Source organism: Natrix helvetica (genome assembly GCF_964273705.1).
Source record: "Natrix helvetica genome assembly, chromosome: 3".
Taxonomy (NCBI): Eukaryota; Metazoa; Chordata; class Lepidosauria; order Squamata; family Natricidae; genus Natrix; species Natrix helvetica.
In genome coordinates this window covers 127,656,816-127,677,478 of record NC_138549.1, presented here as the reverse complement: position 1 = coordinate 127,677,478, position 20,663 = coordinate 127,656,816, and the positions used below count along the sequence as shown (strand labels likewise).

The 20,663-nt window shown below is 41.7% G+C and overlaps 1 protein-coding gene across 8 annotated transcripts in view; it reads right to left on the bottom strand.

The window, feature by feature from the left end:
• Positions 1–20,663, bottom strand: part of ATP2B4 (ATPase plasma membrane Ca2+ transporting 4) — a 180,175-nt gene that overhangs the window by 26,034 nt on the left and 133,478 nt on the right. For all 8 annotated transcript variants that reach the window (XM_081948026.1, XM_081948030.1, XM_081948023.1 and 5 more), the window contains exons 10-17: positions 20,234–20,476; positions 18,598–18,839; positions 17,290–17,524; positions 11,770–11,949; positions 10,557–10,644; positions 9,815–9,921; positions 8,903–9,094; positions 7,336–7,549 (exon numbers count right to left, since the gene is read on the bottom strand). In XM_081948026.1, the coding sequence (XP_081804152.1) occupies positions 7,336–7,549; positions 8,903–9,094; positions 9,815–9,921; positions 10,557–10,644; positions 11,770–11,949; positions 17,290–17,524; positions 18,598–18,839; positions 20,234–20,476 (1,501 nt within the window). The remainder of the gene's footprint in view (positions 1–7,335; positions 7,550–8,902; positions 9,095–9,814; positions 9,922–10,556; positions 10,645–11,769; positions 11,950–17,289; positions 17,525–18,597; positions 18,840–20,233; positions 20,477–20,663) is intronic.

Here is a 20,663-nt window from a genome sequence, read left to right as displayed (position 1 = left end):
GATCCGGGTCACTCTGTGCGATGGCCGTGCGTGCACCTCAGGCGACGACGGCAGGGGCGAAGAGGGACGTCGGAGAGGACAATCCGACCGCTCAGGGATCAGGAGCGAGCGATGGAACACCGGGTGTACTCGCATCGAGCGCGGGAGGGTCAGGCGATAGGCCACCGGATTGATAACGGCCTCCACAGGGAACGGCCCCAGATACCGGTGGTCCAACTTCCTCGAAGGCCGGTGGGACGGAAGATGCCGCGTGGACAACCACACGCGATCACCCACGGCCAATTCCGGCACCGCACGGCGAGACCTGTCCGCCACCCGCTTGTAATCCTCCTTCGCCTGATTCAAGTAGCGGCGCACCATCTGGTGAACCGCCTGAAGCTCAGAGAGGAAATCCTGCGCTGCGGGGACCGGAGAGTCCACGGGGGTGAGAGGGAAAAAACGAGGGTGGTACCCGACGTTCGCCATGAAAGGCGTCGTCCGTGTGGAGGAGTGCTGAGAGTTGTTGAACGCAAACTCCGCCACGGCGAGGTACTCCGCCCAATTGTTCTGCTGCTGGTTCACGAAGCAGCGCAGATATTGTTCCAGAATCCCAATCACCTTCTCCGTCCCTCCATCGGTTTCGGGATGGTGCGCCGAGGACAGACAAACTTGAACGTCAAGAGCGGCCATCAGCCCTTTCCAGAACTGGGCCGTGAATTGTGTACCACGATCGGAGACGACCCGGTCAGGTAGGCCGTGCAGCCGGAACACGTGCTGGAGGAACATGCGGGCGGTGGCGCGGGCTGTCGGCAATCTCCGGCAGGGGATGAAATGCGCCATCTTGGTGAGCATGTCCACCACCACTAGGACCGTAGTGAAACCGGACGACGGAGGCAGTTCCGTCAAGAAGTCCATGGACACGGCTCCCCAGGGTCTGTCCGGGGTCGGCAATGGCTGTAGCAAGCCTGGAGGAGCTCCCGTCGCTGATTTGGCCTGTCGACACTGCACACATGACGTGACGTACGTCTGCACGTCGTGTCGCAGGCGAGGCCACCAAAACGTACGGGAAACCAGGTGCAAAGTTTTGAACAGGCCAAAGTGTCCCGCTGCCGGAGTGTCATGACATTGGGAGAGAACCAATCCACGGAGTGGTCCTGCAGGCACGTAGAGCCGATCCCGATACCTCAAAAGGTCCTCGTCAAAGGTCCACGGGGATGTCGGCCCTACCTCTGCCCGCCGTTGTTCTACCCACTCGTCGTTTCGCTGCGCATTCCGTATCAACGACCGTAAATCCACGGGTTCCTGGATTGCAGCGAAGGACTCGACGGGTAGGACCGTCCGGGGGGGCAGTGAGTCAGCAGGGTCTGAGTACTCCGGCTTTCTAGATAGGGCATCCGCCCTCTGGTTCAAGGCACTGGGGATATACGTGACCTTGAAGTGGAACCGGGCAAAAAACAGAGACCACCGGATCTGGCGCTGATTGAGCTTCCGGGCTGTTGTCAAAAACTCCAGATTCCGATGGTCTGTCCGGACTTCGACCTGATGCCTGGCCCCCTCCAGGTGATGTCGCCAGGCTTCGAACGCCGCCTTGATAGCCAGCAACTCCTTCTCCCAGATGGTATAATTGCGCTCGGAAGGATTGAGTTTCCGAGAGTAATAGGCGCAAGGGAAAAGGGTGCCATCAGGGGCGTGAGCCTGCAATAACACCGCCCCCACCGCGATGTCGGACGCATCCGCCTCGACTACAAAGGGGCGATGGGGATCAGGGTGTTTCAAGATCGGCTCCTTTGTAAAAGCGCGCTTGAAGGCCACGAACGCTTGTTGTTCCGTGGACCCCCAGTGAAACGGCACTTTCTTTTGCAGGAGCCGAGTGAGGGGCGCGGTCAAGAAAGCAAAGCCGGGGATGAAGGACCGGTAGTAGTTGGCAAACCCGAGGAGTCTCTGAACATCTTTCATCCGTCGAGGAGATTGCCAACTTCGTAATGCCTCCACCTTGCCTGGCTCCATCGCAATTCCTTCAGGGGATATACGGTGCCCCAGGAACTCGATGGTGGTCTGCCAGAACTGACACTTCTCCAGCTTGGCAAACAAGCGATGCTTTCGAAGGCGCTGCAAGACTTGACGCAAGTGCTGTTGATGATCCTTCCGAGACGTAGAGTAGATCAAGATGTCGTCCAGGTAGATGACGACAAACTGATCCAAAAGGTCCCGAAAGATATCGTTCATAAAATGTTGGAAGACAGCTGGGGCATTGGTCAACCCGAACGGCATGACCGTATACTCAAAATGTCCGTATCGGGTGCCAAAAGCTGTCTTCCATTCGTCCCCCGCCCTGACTCGAACCAGATTGTAAGCTCCACGTAAGTCCAGTTTTGTAAACACCACGGCCTCCCGGAGCCGCTCCAACAACTCGGGAATCAGAGGCAACGGGTAGCGATTACGGATCATGATGGCGTTCAAGCGCCGGTAATCGCAACAAAGTCTTAGATCCCCGGTCTTCTTTTTGACGAACAAAACCGGGGCAGACAAGGGCGAAGACGAAGGCCGGATAAAACCCTGGGCCAGGTTCTTGTCAAGGAAGTCCCGCAATGCGGCCAACTCTGGTTCAGACATGGAGTATAGGCGGCCCGTCGGGAGTTTCGCATCAGGTACTAGGTCAATGGGACAGTCGTAAGGCCGGTGCGGTGGCAGTTGATCCGCCTCCTGCTCGCTAAACACGTCCGCGAACTCCGCTAAATCCGGCGGCACTGTCACCTCAGCCGAACTGGGCACCTGCCCCGCGCAAACATGACGGGTATGGTCCACGCATTGCAAGGACGGGAACGAAATGCGGTTCTGCGACCAGTAGATCTGGGGATCGTGCGCCCGCAGCCAAGCCAAGCCCAACACCACGGGGAAATGCAGACCCGAAGCCACGTAAAATTGAATGGCCTCCTCATGCTCCCCGAGGATCAGGCACAAAGGCTGCGTGGCGTTCTTGATGGGTCCAGACAGAAGCACCCGGCCGTCAATGGTCTCCACTCGCATCGGAGGGTCTACCAGGCACAGAGGGACGTGATATTTCGTGACAAACGCTGCATCCATAAAATTCGTGGTAGCCCCGGAATCGACCAAGGCATGGGCTGGAATTCCCTGCGGACTACCCGACAAGAGAATGTGCGCTGCAAGAATCAGATGTCGTGGAGGCCCCTCCGCCTCTGTTCCGGCCTGTGCCCGACCCGAAGTCTCCCTCAGATTGGGCCCCGCCCGTTTCCCGACACGTTGCTGAGGGGAGGCCGCAGTCTGCACAGCCCCCCTACCCTTTTTGGGGCAAACCAAAGCCAAGTGTCCAAAATCCCCACAGTAGAAACACAACCCCCCTGCACGCCGTTTGTCCATCTCCGTGCGCAACAAGCGGGGTTTGGCGGCACCCAACTCCATGGGCTCCTCCCGTGCAACTGCAGTCTCGTGAGGGACTGGCACCCTACTGGTCTCCTGGGACACGCGGCGAGGCCTCCGCCTCTGCAGCCGGGCATCTATCCGGAGGCACAAATGAACCAACGCGTCGAACGTTGGAGGCCTGTCCACCCTCACAAGCTCGTCCTGCAGGCCATCTGATAGGCCGTCCTGGAAAGTGTCCATAAGGGCTGGCTCATTCCAAGCAGAGTCCTGACTAAGCAGCCGGAATTCGCTGACATAATCCTGCAAAGAACCACACCCTTGGTGCAACTCTTTCAGGAGTCTGGTGGCTGTTTCCCCCTTAATGGGATCTTCAAACATCAGCCGGAGATGGTTACAAAAACCCTGAAAATCGTCCAGCAGGGGGCTCGGTTGGGAGAGCAATGGAGTGGCCCACCTCGCTGCTGTGCCTGAGAGCAAGCTGATGATAAATCCCACCTTCGTCCGGTCAGTGGGAAAGTCCTCCGCTCTCAAGCTGATAAACAGCTGGCATTGGCCCAGGAACGCTGCAAACATTGCTTGTTTGCCATCAAACTTGTCTGGTGTAGCCACTGGACATTTCCTCCTTGGCTGGAGGGGGTTTGCAAGCCCCTGGAGCTGAGAGACCTGACCAGCCAGCAAAGCAATCAGTTGAGCCAACTGGGCCATCTCAGCTTGTAGTTGCTCCATTGCAACTTAATGGAGTTTTGTTTGGGGCAGGAATCAATCTGTTCTGACCCCCTCCTCTTGTATACCAAGACACTCCGACACAAAGTCTCTTCAAAGATGTTTATTGACATACAGGTTCCACCTTGGCAGCAATCCAGCCTGCCAAGGTCAAGATAGCACTCTGGGCAGCAATCCAGCTACAGCGACACCCCTTGGCAGCAATCCAGCTACCAAGCTCCAGATAATCACCTTAGCAGCCAAGGTCCAGGGAACAGATTGACAGTAATCCAGGTAAAACCTTTAGCAGCAATCCAGCCTGCCAAAGTACGACACAGATCTGAGCTTCTCCAACTCCAATGATCAGTTGATTCCTGCAAAGGGTGTGTCCACAAGCAGTCCCTTTATAGTCTGGAGAGGAGTCTAATGATCAGCAGCTGAGAGCCATTACCTCTGGTAATTGCTCAATTGCTCCTTACGCCGGGTAGCACGTCGGTAACGAGCATCTAATAGCTCACTGCTGTCTGACTCACTGTCCTGTGACTCCTCCCCACTGCTCCAAGGCATGACATCAGGAGCCCCCTTCCTTTGGCTTTCACCACTGCTCCATGCCTCAGGCGCCCCCTGGTGGCCAACCAGCCTCTCTGCACCCTGCTCAGCGTCGGAACCCTGTCCAGGGTCCCCCACCTCCTCTTGAGCCGACTCAGAGGACACCTCGCTGTCGGAGTCTGGTGACAGCGGCACCGGCACCGGCTGGGCCACAACAACTATTGACAATTGTTTATAATTTAATGTAATACAGTATAACTAGGCAGCAATTTAGTATAACTAGAAAGTATGCTTTTTTGCTATGCTTAATTCCTTGCTTTTCTTTCAAACAAGTCTTTTGTTTTGTTCTTGTCTTGCTCTTAAGCCTTCCTTCCAACTTCTTTCTCTTGTCTTCTGCCAGCCTAGTCTTGCCAAATTTTGCAGTCCCAAGTCTCAACATCACTAATTAATATATTCAAACTAAACCAGTAAAAAAAAGAATACACTTTATATTAATTCACTCTCTGTGTACAATTGGCTCCTCATTTAAGCAATGTTAGAATTACGTAAGAGGCTGCTGGAAAAATAGACTGTTCCCTTAATGAGATTGCCTTTCTTTATGCTTCAATTAAAGTTTGTAGATAATTATTTGAAAACCTTCATTACTAAAACAAAACAGCTTTTAAAATGGAAATGATGAGCTATAAATATATGTATTTCTCAGCCACAAAACCCAAGAAATGTACACACAGGCTCTGCCTTAGAGTCATAGTGAGGGTCTTAGACTTCAACAGCAGGCAGACTGTAACTGCAGTTGTTCTGCTGGTTCTGCAGTAGGTGAGCCTCTACTAGGAAAAAAGCAAACAGAGTAATCCAGAGGTTTTCCTCCTTATGAATCTGGTTTACTGATGAATGGAAGAATTCAGTTTAACAATGCAAATGTAACACTTCTAGTTAGAATGAAATATTTTTCACTGGAAGCTATTAGTGGTTCATAACTGAAGCTGTACCGAGTTCTAAAAACACAGAATAGGATGAGGAACATCCAGTTTGCTTGGAGTCAAATTAATCTGGAGGAACCCCTTCAGCCTTCTTGTTGCCACTAAGTGCAACATAAAACTTGATCCTTCTGAATTTAATTTTGCAGATTTTCTTTCCATTTTGTAATTTGACTATTCCTATCATGAGCATACTACAATTTAATTTCATCCATACTAATTAAATTGATACCTACTGTTTTGGCTGATACTTTAAACAACTGTAAGCTTCTACAGCTGGTGCTGAATATTAATATAAATTCTGTTATTTATTTATTATTTATTTATTTATTTTACCGTGCTTCTAGACCGCCCCCTCTCCCAAAAGGGACTCGGGGCGGTGTACAGTCCATGCAAAATATATCAAAATACAATAAAAAGTTGAATATGTACAGTTGGAATATGTACAGTTAATCAGATACAATAAGGGAATAGGCAGTAAACTTCATCACTAAGTAAACAATAAAAAAAAACAATTTTCCTCTGCTTGCACTCATTACAAGTGCTATTATACTATTTATCGATAATTACTAATTGCCCTTCAAGAACATGAAATCTGTATTCAGCATTATTGAGATATTAAAATATGCCTAATGAAAGAGGACAGAAGTCAATCAGGTGTACCCTCTGAATCTTAAAGTATCTTTACCTATTTCTTGGCATAGATATGGTGGCTATTTCCCATCAAATCAAATATGAAAAACAACTACCTGACCTTTTTTTTTTTTTTCATTTTCTCAAAAGCACTAAAAGAGGAAAGAGGTCCCATAAATTGAATTAATTAGCTGAAGTGTCAACCCTGAGGCTGACCTGACCAAGTGATCTTGGAGCTTCAGTGTTGCCACACTGGAGCTGAAGGATAGGGAGCGGGGTTAGAGATAACTGGGTTTTGTAATCAAAATAAAATACTTTCTCTTGGGAACTAAGGACATTCTCACACCTGGCCTGAGGAAGGAGGAGTGATGTCACCAGGCAACCAGACAAATGTCTTGATTGGACCATGTGACTGACTGGGGTTGAGGGGAAAAAAATGTTTTTAATTAGGTGAAAACCATGGAAACCTTTAGAGTCGGTTTTCACCAGAACTGTGCCTATATGATATATCCAATAAAGCTATTCTTTGAGGAATCTACCTGCCTTAGAGTTTTGCTTGCTATGGGTCTATTGCTTGGAACCCTGACATTAAACTGACTCAGACATTAGAACTATTGTGTAGATCTTTTAAATTGTTTTTTTTAAACTATTTTGGAAGAGCAAACAGATAGAATATAACTAGGACCGCAGATTTGGGTTGCAGAATCCAGGATACAGGATGATAGCAAAGTTTTGTTTCCTTTTTGCAGCTTAATGGTCAAATGGATTTTTGCAGCCCAGATCTTTTAGCCTTTTTCAATCCAACAACAGAAAAAATGATCCCAGATTACCTACAATATATCACAGAAGTGAGTACACCCCCTCACATTTTGTAAATATTGAAGTATATCTTGCCAGAAGTTTAGATATTAATGGTTGTATGTTGTGTTATTTTGAGGGGACAGCACATTTACACTTATGCAAGCTGTATACCCACTACCTTACATTGTGGCCAAGTGTCATTTCTTCAGTGTTGTCACATGAAAAGATATACTTAAATATTTATAAAACGTGAGGGGGTGTACTCACTTCTGTGATATACTTAGCTGTTCTACACACTTCCCTATAGTCTCACCTGCAAAAAGTAATGTGAAAATAATGGTGAGCTGGTACACGGCATGTCCAAGAATGTTCTTCATCATGGTTCGGGAAATCAGTGGCTTGTTGCGACCATATGGCCTACGCAGGAGCAAAGACTCTGAAGGGGGTTCTGTGGCAAGAGCTAATGAGGCAAAGGTGTCCATGATCAAGTTCACCCACAACATTTGGACAGCCTTCAGAGGTGAATCCTACAAAGAAAGCAAAAAAAAAACCTTTCAAAAACTAATAGCAATAGCACTTAAACTTATATACCGCTTTACAGTGCTTTTACAGCCCTCTCTAAGCAGTTTACAGAGTCAGCATATTGCCCCTAACAATTTTACCCACCTTGGAAGGATGGAAGGCTGAGTCAACCTTGAGCCTGGTGAGATTTGAACTGCCAAATTGCAGTCAGCTGGCAGTCAGCAGAAGTAGCCTGCAGTACTGCATTCTAACCACTGTGCCACTGCAGCTAATATATTGCAAACATGGTTATTCTTGACTTTCGCCATGTTCTTTAACTTGGGAGTTAACTGGTGCTGAATTCATACATCTGGGTTACTATGACAATCCAGGAATACTAGCATTTGCAGTCCAATATTACTACTTTTAATACAATGATTAAATATTTTGTAGTTTAGTGCAGTGGTGGGTTTTAAACTTTTTTGACCTTGTTTTGTAGATGTGGCCTGCTTTGTGGGAGTGGCTTGCCGGCCATGTGACTGGGTGGGAGTGGCCAACTTGTAAAATGTGCTGAAACTCACTTAACAACACTCTTGCTTAGCAACCAAAATGTTGGCTCAGAAACTCTGGCATTTGAAGCATGCAAGTCTTAAAGCTTAAAGTCAAGTTACAAGACACTTGCACCCCTAACCCTTTAGAAAAAAAACTCCAGGGGTGTTCAAACTTGACAGCATTAAGACTTGTGGACTTCAACCCCCAGAATTCCTCCTCTCGCTCTTCATCTTGATGATGTGCGGACGGGCAGTGGGAGGGAGCTGGAACCGGTTCTAAACGGCACTGTAGATTTGTGGAACCTCTTCTATAGAAGAGGTTAGAACTGGCAGGAACCCACCCCTGGTTTAGTGTTACAGTATGTCAGAGACAACAAGCATCTTTTATGCAGTTTGAACCCTCTTCTTCAAGTTGTTCACATTTCTAATTTCAACTGAATAAAGGGGAGTACCAATTCTCTAATTCTAGTACTGTAGAAGTCTTTGCATAAGTGTGATGCAAAAAGAACTGATGCAATCTTCTGATGAAAATATAAATAAATTGTTTATAACCATTAGCCATAGTAGTCCATTATACATTGAATTACTGTTTCCATCAGCTCTATTTGTGACCCGCCTGGGTTATCTAACAGGCTTCTGTTACATAAGCTAAATGAATAGAATTTTGGTTTCCTTCTGTAAAGTATAGCTCTTTTTAATCTAATTCTCTTATCTTTGAACATTTTACCTTTATGTGCATCAAGACAAAGTTTTGATTGTCATATTTGAAAACCTCTAATGGAATCTAGATCAGCTCTAATTCATTAATAAAAGTCCCAACTCTTTTACCTGTGTGATGCAAGCCCCCGTGAATGCCACAATCACAGCTACTACATTGACTGTCAGCTGGAACTGCAGGAATTTGGAAATGCTGTCATACACATTGCGGCCCCACATTACTGCCTTAACAATGCTTGTAAAATTATCATCTGTCAGGATGATGTCTGAAGCCTCCTTGGCTACATCTGTGCCAGCAATGCCCTGAGAAAATAAAGAGCAGGTGGAGGGAAGACAATTAGTCAGAAAGGAAGCATTAAATTTTTTAATGTTCAATTTTAAGACTTGCACCCACAAAATGTTAAATGTCACTTCATCAGATGTGACACTGCTGTGTAAATTATATGGAACATCTCATTTATTTGAAAGATCCAAATGAACCAACACAAGGCTCTTTGATTATTAAAATATCTAGTCTGTAGCTAGCTTAACTTTTTTTCCCTTTCAGATCAAAAACTCTAATGAAAAGCTAGTCATTGCCTCTTTGCTTGGACTTGTTGGTGAAGAACCAAAGCATCTGATTAAGGAGGCTATTAGGCTTATTACAAAACTCAGCTACAGACACATGGTGGCAGTCAATGACTAGAAAACCTATGCCTGTTAGAACAGGCCAGCAAATCTCAAAAGCATTAAGTAGGTTCCCTGTAGCGACCAATTTTCCCTAATGCTTGCCTGCTGTGTCCTACTGAGCCCAGGGATGGTGAAATTTTGTCTTGGGCTACAAGATTACTGACTTCTGCAACTAAAAAAGCTAAAACAGAAAATAGAAAAGAACTTTAACATATATACAATGCTGCAGGTTTCTTTTAGCTAGCCAGCCAGTGTTATCAGTTATTAGTTCCATCATGCAAAAATACCCACAAACACATAATTATCTGTGTTTTTTTTTGTCTGCAATGTAGTCTCTAGAATATTAGCTCATACCATAGCAAATCCAACATCTGCTTTCTTCAAGGCTGGGCCATCATTGGTGCCATCTCCAGTTACAGCAACCACCTGCCTCCGTTCCTCAACAGTACTGTCGATAATTCCTGAAAATCAGCCTAAGATTAGTAGAGGACAAGCACAGACCCACTAGATTTACTGGCAAAATTCTAGAAACAACTTACATGATTATCATGTAAAGTTTTGACCAACCTAGAGCTATGATATCTAAAGGACTGTATAGTTTTCCAAGAATTTAATATCTTGTCCACTAAGACAAATTGATGAGACATCTTTTAAATATGAGGGATGTACAAAGGGCTTTATTTTTGTTACCATGGCCAGACTGTGGAATTCCCTGCTTCTAAGAAGTTAATATAGCATATTCCTTTGCCAACATTCTGCTGTCAAATATGGATACAATTGTATTGCTCAGACTGGTGTTTAACAAATATTTGTTTGCTTTGTTTATGATTTGCTGCTTTTTAAAAAAATCTATTCAATATTTTTTTCTAGTTTTATTTTTCATTGTTAAGCAATTTTCACTGTGTAGGTATTTTATTTTAGAGCTGTAGTATAAATGCCAAAACATGAATACATGTCAATTTAGCAAATCTGACTCTGTAAATGCAATGTATCTGTTCACTTAAGTTTTTGCTTAGCTGCTTTCAAACCTCTCTCCCTTCACTTATCTTCTGACATCATCTTAGAAAACAAATGCTATATCTTTGGTTGACCATACCTTTCACAAGGGTGTGTTTATCAGTTGGTGAAGAACGTGCCAAGACTCGAAGTTTCGGCCAGATTTTATCCAGTTGTTCTTGCTCTACCTGCAGAGCAAAACCCCAATAGGACAAGTTAGGCTAGCTCTGAAAGGGGTTTTTGAACCAGTCACCCTTCTCTTCTGAAAACATCATCCATTTTCTCAGAATTTCTTCTGATGCCCAACAATTAATGCCATAACAATTGCAAGTAGTATGGAGAAACCATTCTGTTAACATTAGCGTGGATCTGACATATCATCAGAGGACTACAGGGTAAATACCTTAGGAATTAGCAATACATGATGATAGCTGCTGGCCATAGCAGATACTTGCAACTTTAGAGAGATGGGCAAAGAAGCCTTCTGTATACCTAACAATACTATCTATTAAGGTTCATAATCTCTTTCTGTGATGGCTAATCTGTTTTTAATTCCAAAGATTCATAGTTCCACAGAGGCCACATACATGAATGAATCTATCATTTTTTCCAATTTAATTAAAGATGAAATTAAATGAAAATTTTAAAAAAACCTGCAACCATAACTGAAAAAAGGATAGCAAAGAAATAAAACCTTGATATATTATGGTGATTAAAATAAGATAGACATGACAAAAAATAAAAAGAAAACTATTTAATTGGCAAGGGGAAAAAAAGGAAAAAAAAGAACTGTTTAATAATTATAAACTGCAATGTAAAAATGAATTCGGTCCTTAAGTTTATTTTTAAATCTGGAAATACAGAAACATAGTGCTTGATCTTTTCATTTTTTGAACACTTGAACACTCTCCAAAAATAGTTAATAGACTCATATTCTGGATCTATTCCTTAAAATCAGGAGTAGATTATTTTTTTTGAATTACATAAAATTATCTTCTTTGCCATGTACTAAAACTCTTCCTAAGATGATGAATTTCCATTTTTTTAGGGATGCATTTTGCCATCACATTAGAATGAATACATCACTTAAAACAAAATCAGGGATCACATGTAAAAGGAGAGGTCAGAGTAAACAAAACATTGAGTTGTTTTCATTTATATTTAAATACAATGAAATAAAATTAAATAGAGGTAATGTGATTATTCTCCAAATTCTAAATATTTTTCTCTCCCGCCCCATTTGGTAACATGTTTTAGTGGAGATCTCAGCTTTGACAAAAACTTGATTGGCTTTGATCCCTTCTTCATGTTACCTCTCCTTTCTCATTGCGGATGAGCCGATTGAATTCCTTCCCTTCCAAGCACAGGAAGTCCTCTCCAGGCAGCAAGATCCCACACTTAGTTGCAATGGCACGTGCTGTGTTGATGTTGTCACCTGTAACCATCCTGACAGTAATACCAGCACGCTGGCACTTCTGAATGGCCTCGGGTACCTATTGGTAAATGATGAAAAACAGAATCTATTATGGAAAGAAATGAAATTGAACACCCAATGATAGAAAAAGCAAGAAAGAATGAGAGAACTAATAAGCAGATAAAGGATCTCATTGGACTTAATAGGGACATAAAGAAGAGGGAAGAACGTGTCCCAATAAAAAAGCAAAAAAGGGAAAAAGAAAGAAAAGAATGGAACAGACAGGCAGCATGATGGGGGAAAATATAATAAGAAAAGAAAAAGGGAAAATAGGCTGAGGAGACAAAAGGAAATCTTGAAGAGGTTATGACGAAAGTTCAGAGATTGGGATTTAAGATTTAAAAAAAATGGAAGGGAAAATAATAAATTGGTAGATGAGAAGGGGGGGAAGTTGGAGAACATTTGCAAAGCATATACTATTGTGAACTTTAATTAACTGTAACACTGAAATGTAATATGTGTGTATGATATAGAAAGGATTATAAGCAAAAAAGAATTAAAGGTAAATTAACTAAGATGAATAAAGATAGTAGGCCAGCTGATACGTATCAATAATGGAAGATGAAATGATTATGTGGGTTACAAATAAGAAAAATATTAGTTGGAAAAGTTATCAGAAGAGGGGGAAAATGGAGGAAAAATGTATAAATACATCTAATAATGTATAGTCAAAATTACAAGATGAAACAAAATAGGAGCGCTCAATGATGTAAAAATATGTAACAGCATGATGAAGATAACGGGAAGTTTGAATCCATCTTGCATTGCATCCAAAAAAGAGGTTGTTATGGGGGGGAGGTGCGGAGAGAGGAAACAATTGGAATTCGAATAAAGGTGTACTGTTAAAAGAAAAACTAGCAATATGGAAAATACTTTTTCCCTGCTTCTTTCGTTGGGAATATAATTATCAATTCTATTGATATTAAATGGGGTTTGCTAAAAGGTGGAAATACATCACGTAAAATAGAGAATGGAAGGGAGATAAAGAGAGGGAAAGAGGAAGAAAGGAGACATAAGAGAGGAAAGATATGGAAAGAGAGGAAAGGAGAGGGAGAGAGCAAGGGAAAGTAGAGAAGGGAGAGAGGGTAGTGGGAAAAAGAAAGTAGGGAGGAGAAGAGAAGGAGAGCTAAAGATTAAATAGACTATAATATGGTGTATGGAAAGCAGAAGAGCAAATAAAAATTGAAGAGGCTTAATGGCAAAAAGAATTGATATACTATTGAATACTCAAAAAATGTTTGTTAAGATGTATAGGTATGCTTTGGATTATATTATATGTATGTTAAAATAAAAAAATAAAAAAAATTCTCAAACCCCCCCCCCCCCCGAACCTATAAACAAGGGACCATGAAGCAGGCAAAAAACCATGAGTCTGAAATAAGAAATAATGAGAGAAAACTGTAATAGCAATAGCACTTAGACTTGTATACCGCTTCACAGTGCTTTACAGCCCTCTCTAAGTGGTTTACAGAGTCAGCATATTGCCCCCAAAAAACTGGGTCCTCATTTTACCGACCTCGGAAGGGTGGAAGGCTGAGTCAACCTTGAGCCGGTGACATTCGCTGCCGAACTGCTGGTAGCTGGCAGTCAGCAAAAGTAGCCTGCAGTACTGCATTCTAACCACTGCACCACCACGGCTCTAATAACTTATATTGTAATGATAAATGTATTCTTCAATCATGGAGCCATGGGATCGTTATCTGTTTACAAGAAAGGACAACCAACATGGTTAAAAAAGGACTATCTGGGTTTGCAGAAACACAAAACATTTAGGAGAACAATTAAAAGAGCACTAACGTCTGGTGAGGAGAAATTGAAAATCAGATGTGGAGAAAGGAGAGTTCAGAGGCTGACATACCAAGTAAGAGCACCCTACTCTACAATACTTGATTATCAATTCCACTTACCTGAACAATTATGTCATTAAACCACAATGGCGTAAATTAGCTGGTCAAGTGTTTAACAAGAACCAGGGACAGCCAGGTTCTAGTTGCCCCTCATGGAATTCTTTGGGGGCAGCCATTACCTCTTACTAATTTTAAATGAGCTCCACTGGATTCTTAAAGTAGTTAATATGATAATGCAAACATGACACAATGGCCAGACATTTCTTGCTTTTAAAAAGGAAAATATTCTGTATTTACTGAGAGTCCTAATGTAAATCTCATAACAATTTGTGAAAAGAAATCAAGTCTATAATTGTTTAAAGACAGTGTAAACTATTTTGTGATTTGCAGGGACTTTGCACCTAGCAATGAAAGGTCAAATATTTTCCATTAAGAAGTGAGAAGAATTACAGTAGGAACTACAAACATGATAATCTGCTAGTTGCAGATTATTTTGAATGGCACTATATAGATGTAATAATAGAAAATGCTCAAGCATTAAATTGCTTTACATTTTTCCTAATGGACCTGTTCTCCTGCCCACTACTCTGCCCTGCCATAACTAATAATTCTGTGACACCTGGGCAACGCACATGTATTTCAGTGCAATGAAATATGCATGCTGGATTGTGGATTCTCAACATAAATAGCCAGGCAAAATATTTGTGCTAAATGATTTCTAGAGCAGACATCCTTCTTGCCTATAGGGATATATACAACTTCTTGCCTTTCTTCAAAGATACAATGCTGTTAAAAGGTAAGGTTGCTAGTCATTCCCAACTCTAGGGGGCGATGCTCATCTCTGTTTCAAAGCCAAAGAGCCAGCGCTGTCCGAAGACCTATCCATGGTCATGTGGCCGGCATGACTAAATGCTGAAGGCGCACAGAACACTGTTACCTTTCCACCAAAGGTGGTTCCTATTTTTCTACTTGCATTTTTACATGCTTTCAAACTGCTAGGTTGGCAGAAGCTGGGGCAAGTAACGGGAGCTCACTCCGTTATGCGGCGCTAGGGAATCGAACTGCCAAACTGCTGACCTTTCTGATTGACCTGTTCAGCGTCTTAGCCACCAAGCCACCGCGACCCTGTTAGGGGACCATTTTACCTCTCTCCTGTTATGGGATGGTATATAGAAACAGATTAATTTCTACCTCTTGACTGCATCAGATCATCACTCCTTATGTTAATTCATACAGATCAAACCATACAGAGTGATAGTAAAGCTGGGACTGACTGAGAAGAGAAACATCATTAAGAAATCTGCAAATTGAATCACCGCCTCCAGACTAGTGCACGCAAGGCATCTGTGAAGCCATTTGCAATCCCAGATACTTCAGCATCTAATTATGGGAGCAGCGCACAGGGGGGCAGTTCTGAAATGCAATCAAGTAGTAGTCATAGGAGGGTTTATTGTGTTACGTCAGTTGTCTGCTTGTCACCCCTATAGCAAATTGTGATAGAAAACAGAGCCTGGGAAAGATGAAGTAAAAAAAGATAATCAATTTTCCTCAGTAACCATAATTTCTTCCTAGAATATATTTGGCTGCTTTAAAGAGGAATTTGTAAATTATAGTCGCCATTTTTAGGGCAGATATATCTGGTGTTCTCTAAAACACAGAATGCATAATTTTTAAAGAAGCAGTTATCTTTTTTCCTTTTTTAGACATCTGCACATCTTTTCCTGACAATTTCGATACCTATAACAATTGCAAAATAGTAGATTAGAGTAGATTAGTCTTTGTTCCTGCAAATCTATGAAAGAAAACGTTGGACCTTTCCACTATCTAGGTAGGTATGGAAGAGCACAACTAGAACAGAACTGTAATTCTGCTATTAAACTCACAGGCCTCTTCCCACAAGCAGCACCATTACTGATAACACAAGGATGTTATTAATGAACACAAAGTCTCTGTAACTGAGTGGCACGATCTTTAACTGCTGGTGGAAAATGAGCAGAAAGTAGAGATGGAAAGGGTGTGGAACATCCTCTAAAGGCATTCATTGATACATGAATAGGAATAGGGAACAACCAAAAAGATCAGGTAGCTCAAGGGGAAAAAAACCAGAGTTGCATAAAAATGTAAATCCAAAGCAATGAAAAAACAAAATAAAGCTTAAAAGAGTAACTTGCAGGAAAATAAAAGGTGAAAGACAATAATAAAAAAAAGTAGAGCAAGTCAAAGAGAAGGGACTGGAAAAAAATAAGATAACAGGTACAATGCCTTAATCATATGCGGTGGAGTACCCCAAGGCTCTGTTTTAGGCCCAGTACTCTTCAACATCTTCATCAATGATTTGGATGAGGGAATACATGGGGAACTCATCAAATTTGCAGATGACACCAAGCTGGCAGGAATAGCCAACACTCCAGAAGACAGGCTTAAGATACAGAAGGATCTTGACAAACTTGAACATTGGGCACTATCTAACAAAATGAAATTCAGTGGTGAAAAGAGTAAGGTTCTACATTTAGGCAAGAAAAACCACTTATACTGTACTGCACAGGTACAGTATAAGTGGTACCTTCCTCAATAGTAGTAACTGTGAGAGGGGTCTTGGAATCCTAGTGGACAACCATTTAAATATGAGCCAGCAGTGTGCAGCAGCTTCCAAAAAAGCCAACATAGTTCTAGGCTACATAAACAAAGGGATAGAATTAAGTTAACGTGAAGTGTTAATACTACTTTATAATGCCTTGGTAAGGCCACACTTGGAATACTGCATTCAGTTTTGGTCACCATGATGTAGAAAAGATGTGGAGACTCTAGAAAGAGTGCAGAGAAGAGCAACAAAGATGATTAGGGGACTGGAGACTAAAACATATGAAGAATGGTTGCAGGAACTGGGTATGTTTAGTTTAAGAGAAAGAAGGACTAGGGGAGACATGATAGCAGTGTTCCAATATCTCAGGGGTTGCCATAAAGAAGAGGGAGTCAAACTATTCTCCAAGGCACCTGAGGGTAGAACAAGAAACAATGGGTGGAAACTAATCAAGGAGAGAAGCAACTTAGAACTGAGGATAAATTTCCTGACAGTTAGAACAATTAATCAGTGGAACAGCTTGCCTCCAGGAGTTGTGAATGCCCCAACACTGGAAGTCTTTAAGAAGATGTTGGATAGCCATTTGTCTGAAATGGAATAGGGTTTCCTGCCTAAGTAGGGGGTTGGACTAGAAGACCTCCAAGGTCCCTTTCAACTCTGCTATTGTATTGTATTGTATTGTATCACCTAAGGGAGCAAAACAGGGGTGAGCAGTCAGCAAGGAAAGAAAACTGGAAACAGCAGAAAGGAAAAAAGAATGAACATGCATAAAATAAAATTATAACTAGAACAACATCGCCATTTTATACCATCTGTGTTTGGTAGACTTCAATTCCTATAATTTCTAGCCAACTGGAGGATGCCAAGTTGGGAAAGCTAACTTAATATTCAATGTATTGTGTGCACGCAGGAAAGAAGTTTATCCTGGTACCTCTGGACGAACAGGATCCTCAATGCCAACAACAGTGATGCAAGTAAGGTCAGACAAAATCTCATTTTCAGCATCCCAGTCAGGTTCAACACCAGCAGGGAAATCCCGGTAAGCCAGACAAATAGTGCGCAGCCCCTGACAAGCCATTGGTTCAATCACTTTTTTCACCATCTCATCCCGGTCTTTCCCTTTAAATAATCGAATTTCCCCATTTTTGTCCAAAACTTTTGTGCACCTGTGTTAAAACAAAAGGATTAAGCACGTATTTCAAAAATTATGTTCATACTTTACAAATAAAAGCTTACGTTATTTGTATATAACCTATCAACAGGATGTGCGTCTTAAGGAATATATTAGACACATTAATTTTCAGGTAATTATTAATTGTGTGAATTCTTTAAAAATGGAGGCTCAAGAAGGGTGATCAAAATGGATTTCTACAGAAACAGAATGTGTGGAAATGTGTGCATATTGAAATACAAGGGATTTAACCCTTGAACTGCTAACTGTACCCACACACCTACAAATCTGTAAGTTTAAATAAAACTTCTCAGCTGCTAATTTATACTGGAAGGAAAGACTTTGATTTATCCTCATCAATGAGTTGGGAAAAAGCATTGGAATATCCCAGAGTTCATGCTGGCTATCCTGGGAAAGCTTTAAAAACAACTCTTTTAATGTTAATTCAATATCTCATTCACTTGACAAATTTGGGGAGACAATCCTGGCAGATGCAAAGGGTTGACTCCAAGATATCTCAAATGGAGGTCAAATATATGGCTGCATCTTACATTCTACTCATAATGACTGAAGATTTTTAAAATATTTTTAAGATTTAGAAATGGAAGAGAATTGTGCAACCCTCTTTCAATCTGTAGTCTATAATTACAAAAGGTTAACACAATGATAAATCCAATTAAAGACGTTTCATCAGTTATTTGTTGTTTCAAACATTTCTCAATTTATTTAGTTGAAAGTTTTCCTGAGTGAAACATCTGAAGGAATCAGGTGAAGAGTCTGAATTAAGCCTATTAAACCTTTTGTAGAGAACTAGAAACACACAAGAGGGAAGATATGCTAATAGAATTCTAACTAAAAATAAAATAGAAAATCTAATAGGTTTTTTCTTTCTGTGCATATTACCATAGATTCTTTCACATTTTTCATACTAAATATTCATAAATTTTGTCAATTTTCCCATTTAGCAAAAGTACTGCTCTACTACTGTACCCATCTCATGGATGCTTCTTATTAAAAATAATTCATGCCAATAAGCATGAATAATACCAGCATCAAGAGGAAAATTACTTGCGTAGGATGATCTCAGAGGCTCCTTTGCTGTACATGCGAAAACTCCCATCCTGGTTTTTTAGCACTGTACTCATAGATTTCCGGGAAGAATTGAAGGTGTAGACCTTATAGAGCTTTTCTTCAGGCACTTCACTACGGACAGCTTGATAATCCTGCTTCAAGTCCAGAACAAAGCCCAGAAGTCCACACTCTGTCTTGTTTCCAACTTGACGTGGGAGTCCTCCTTCTTTCTCTGGTGGCTAAAATCCCAAACCACATATAACAAGAGAAATATAGTAACGTATTGGATCAGTCACAATTATTTAATCTCTCACAGAAAGATTAAAACTTCAGTGAGCAGTTTTATGTTGTGATGAGATAGAGCTTAGTCAAAATATCTGATTAAGATAATTAATGTAAGCAAGCTTGTTGGTTTAGAACTCTACTTAGCAGGTAACCAGATTCCAACTGGAACCTACAAAAGGACATGAATGCCATGGGTTTCTTCCACTAGCACTCCTCGGGCAGGTGTGAAGACCCAGAAAATAGAATTTAAGCTCTTTCACTATCCCCCCATTCTTGATTTTTCCCATGAATATTGAAAGGTGTTTATGATCATTAATTATTTATTAATGTTTTCTTTTTAACTGGAGCATGAGTAATTAGGATATTAAAGATGCTAGTTCACATTTCAAAGTACATCAACTTAAGAAATAGAGTAACAATGTATGAAGCATAGAGAATCTGGCAAGGTAAATTGAAGAAGAAGCCAATAGTCATGGATTCTTGAATTCCTACATTGAATAGAGCACTGTTCCTTTTCAACTCTAGGATGCTATGATTCTAAATCAATCACCATGCTAAAAAAAAGGACACCTCTCCAAAGTCAAATGAATTACATGGTTATGTTATATCAGCCTTAACATCAATTCCAATATAAAAATCTGATTCAGAAGACCGTTTCTTCTCAATATTAAAGCAAGGGGGAAGCTAAATCCCCCCCTCACTCTTATCACAATCCTAATAAAACAGAAACTTCCCTGAATGCCTTTTTAAACAAAAGAGGCATTTAACACCCCACATTGTTTACATCCAACTCCAAACAGTTTTATTAGAAAATAACAAAAATGCAACAGAATTTGTGGCAGGTATTAAACACTAAGAAATAAACTTTCAAAGAGAAAAAAAATGATGTTAAATTACATTTTAAAAACCAACAGTAAGTTAACAAGATGGCTGCTGATTTTAGGGTGTATACTGATATATGTAAGAGGGAAGAGCCACATGGGTAAGAACATTACATTTACTTGCACTTTAATAAGTCTTTTCCAGAGATCATGCATGAGCAACAAATGCACCCATGCACAGTCTGAAGCACCAGCCGGTTTTCATCTGTAAAGTAGGTCTAGAACTCACTCTCTCCTGCTTCTAGGCTAGTAACGTGACCACTACAGCAAACTGGGTCTCAATATTTCCTAAGCATTATTAATTTTCCTCTTCTGTCATATTAAAAAAAGGCTTTTTCAAGGGCTCCAAGGCCAGCATCCAAAGTTTTTAGTAAGCATGCGTAACTAGATGAAACATAACCACGATTGTTTACCCCAGACTGGATAAAACATATTAAGTGTTAACCCCCAAATAAACTGGAACTTACCAAGATTTTAGAGGTATAGGCTGAATTTATTGAAACACCATTGACAATAAGATCCAGGACCTTGGGGAGAATAGCGTCTGAGTCAGGAATCTGTCGGTAGTGGGTGTCTCCCACATAAGCTTGTACCACAGTCATACGGTTCATGGTGAGGGTCCCAGTCTTATCTGAGCAAATAGCGGTGGCATTTCCCATTGTCTCACAAGCATCCAGATGCCGAACCAGGTTGTTATCTTTCATCATTTTCTATGTTAGCAAAACATGAAAAAAAAATTACTGAAACAGAGTCAAACTACTCAGTGGCACAGAGAAGATTGGTAATCAAATTAGCATGAAGATGTACAGATCAGAAAAGGAATTAATAAAATGGGAGATTTTTTTAAAAAAAAAACAGAACAACAAACCTATAGACACAACTTTCAACAATGCACCT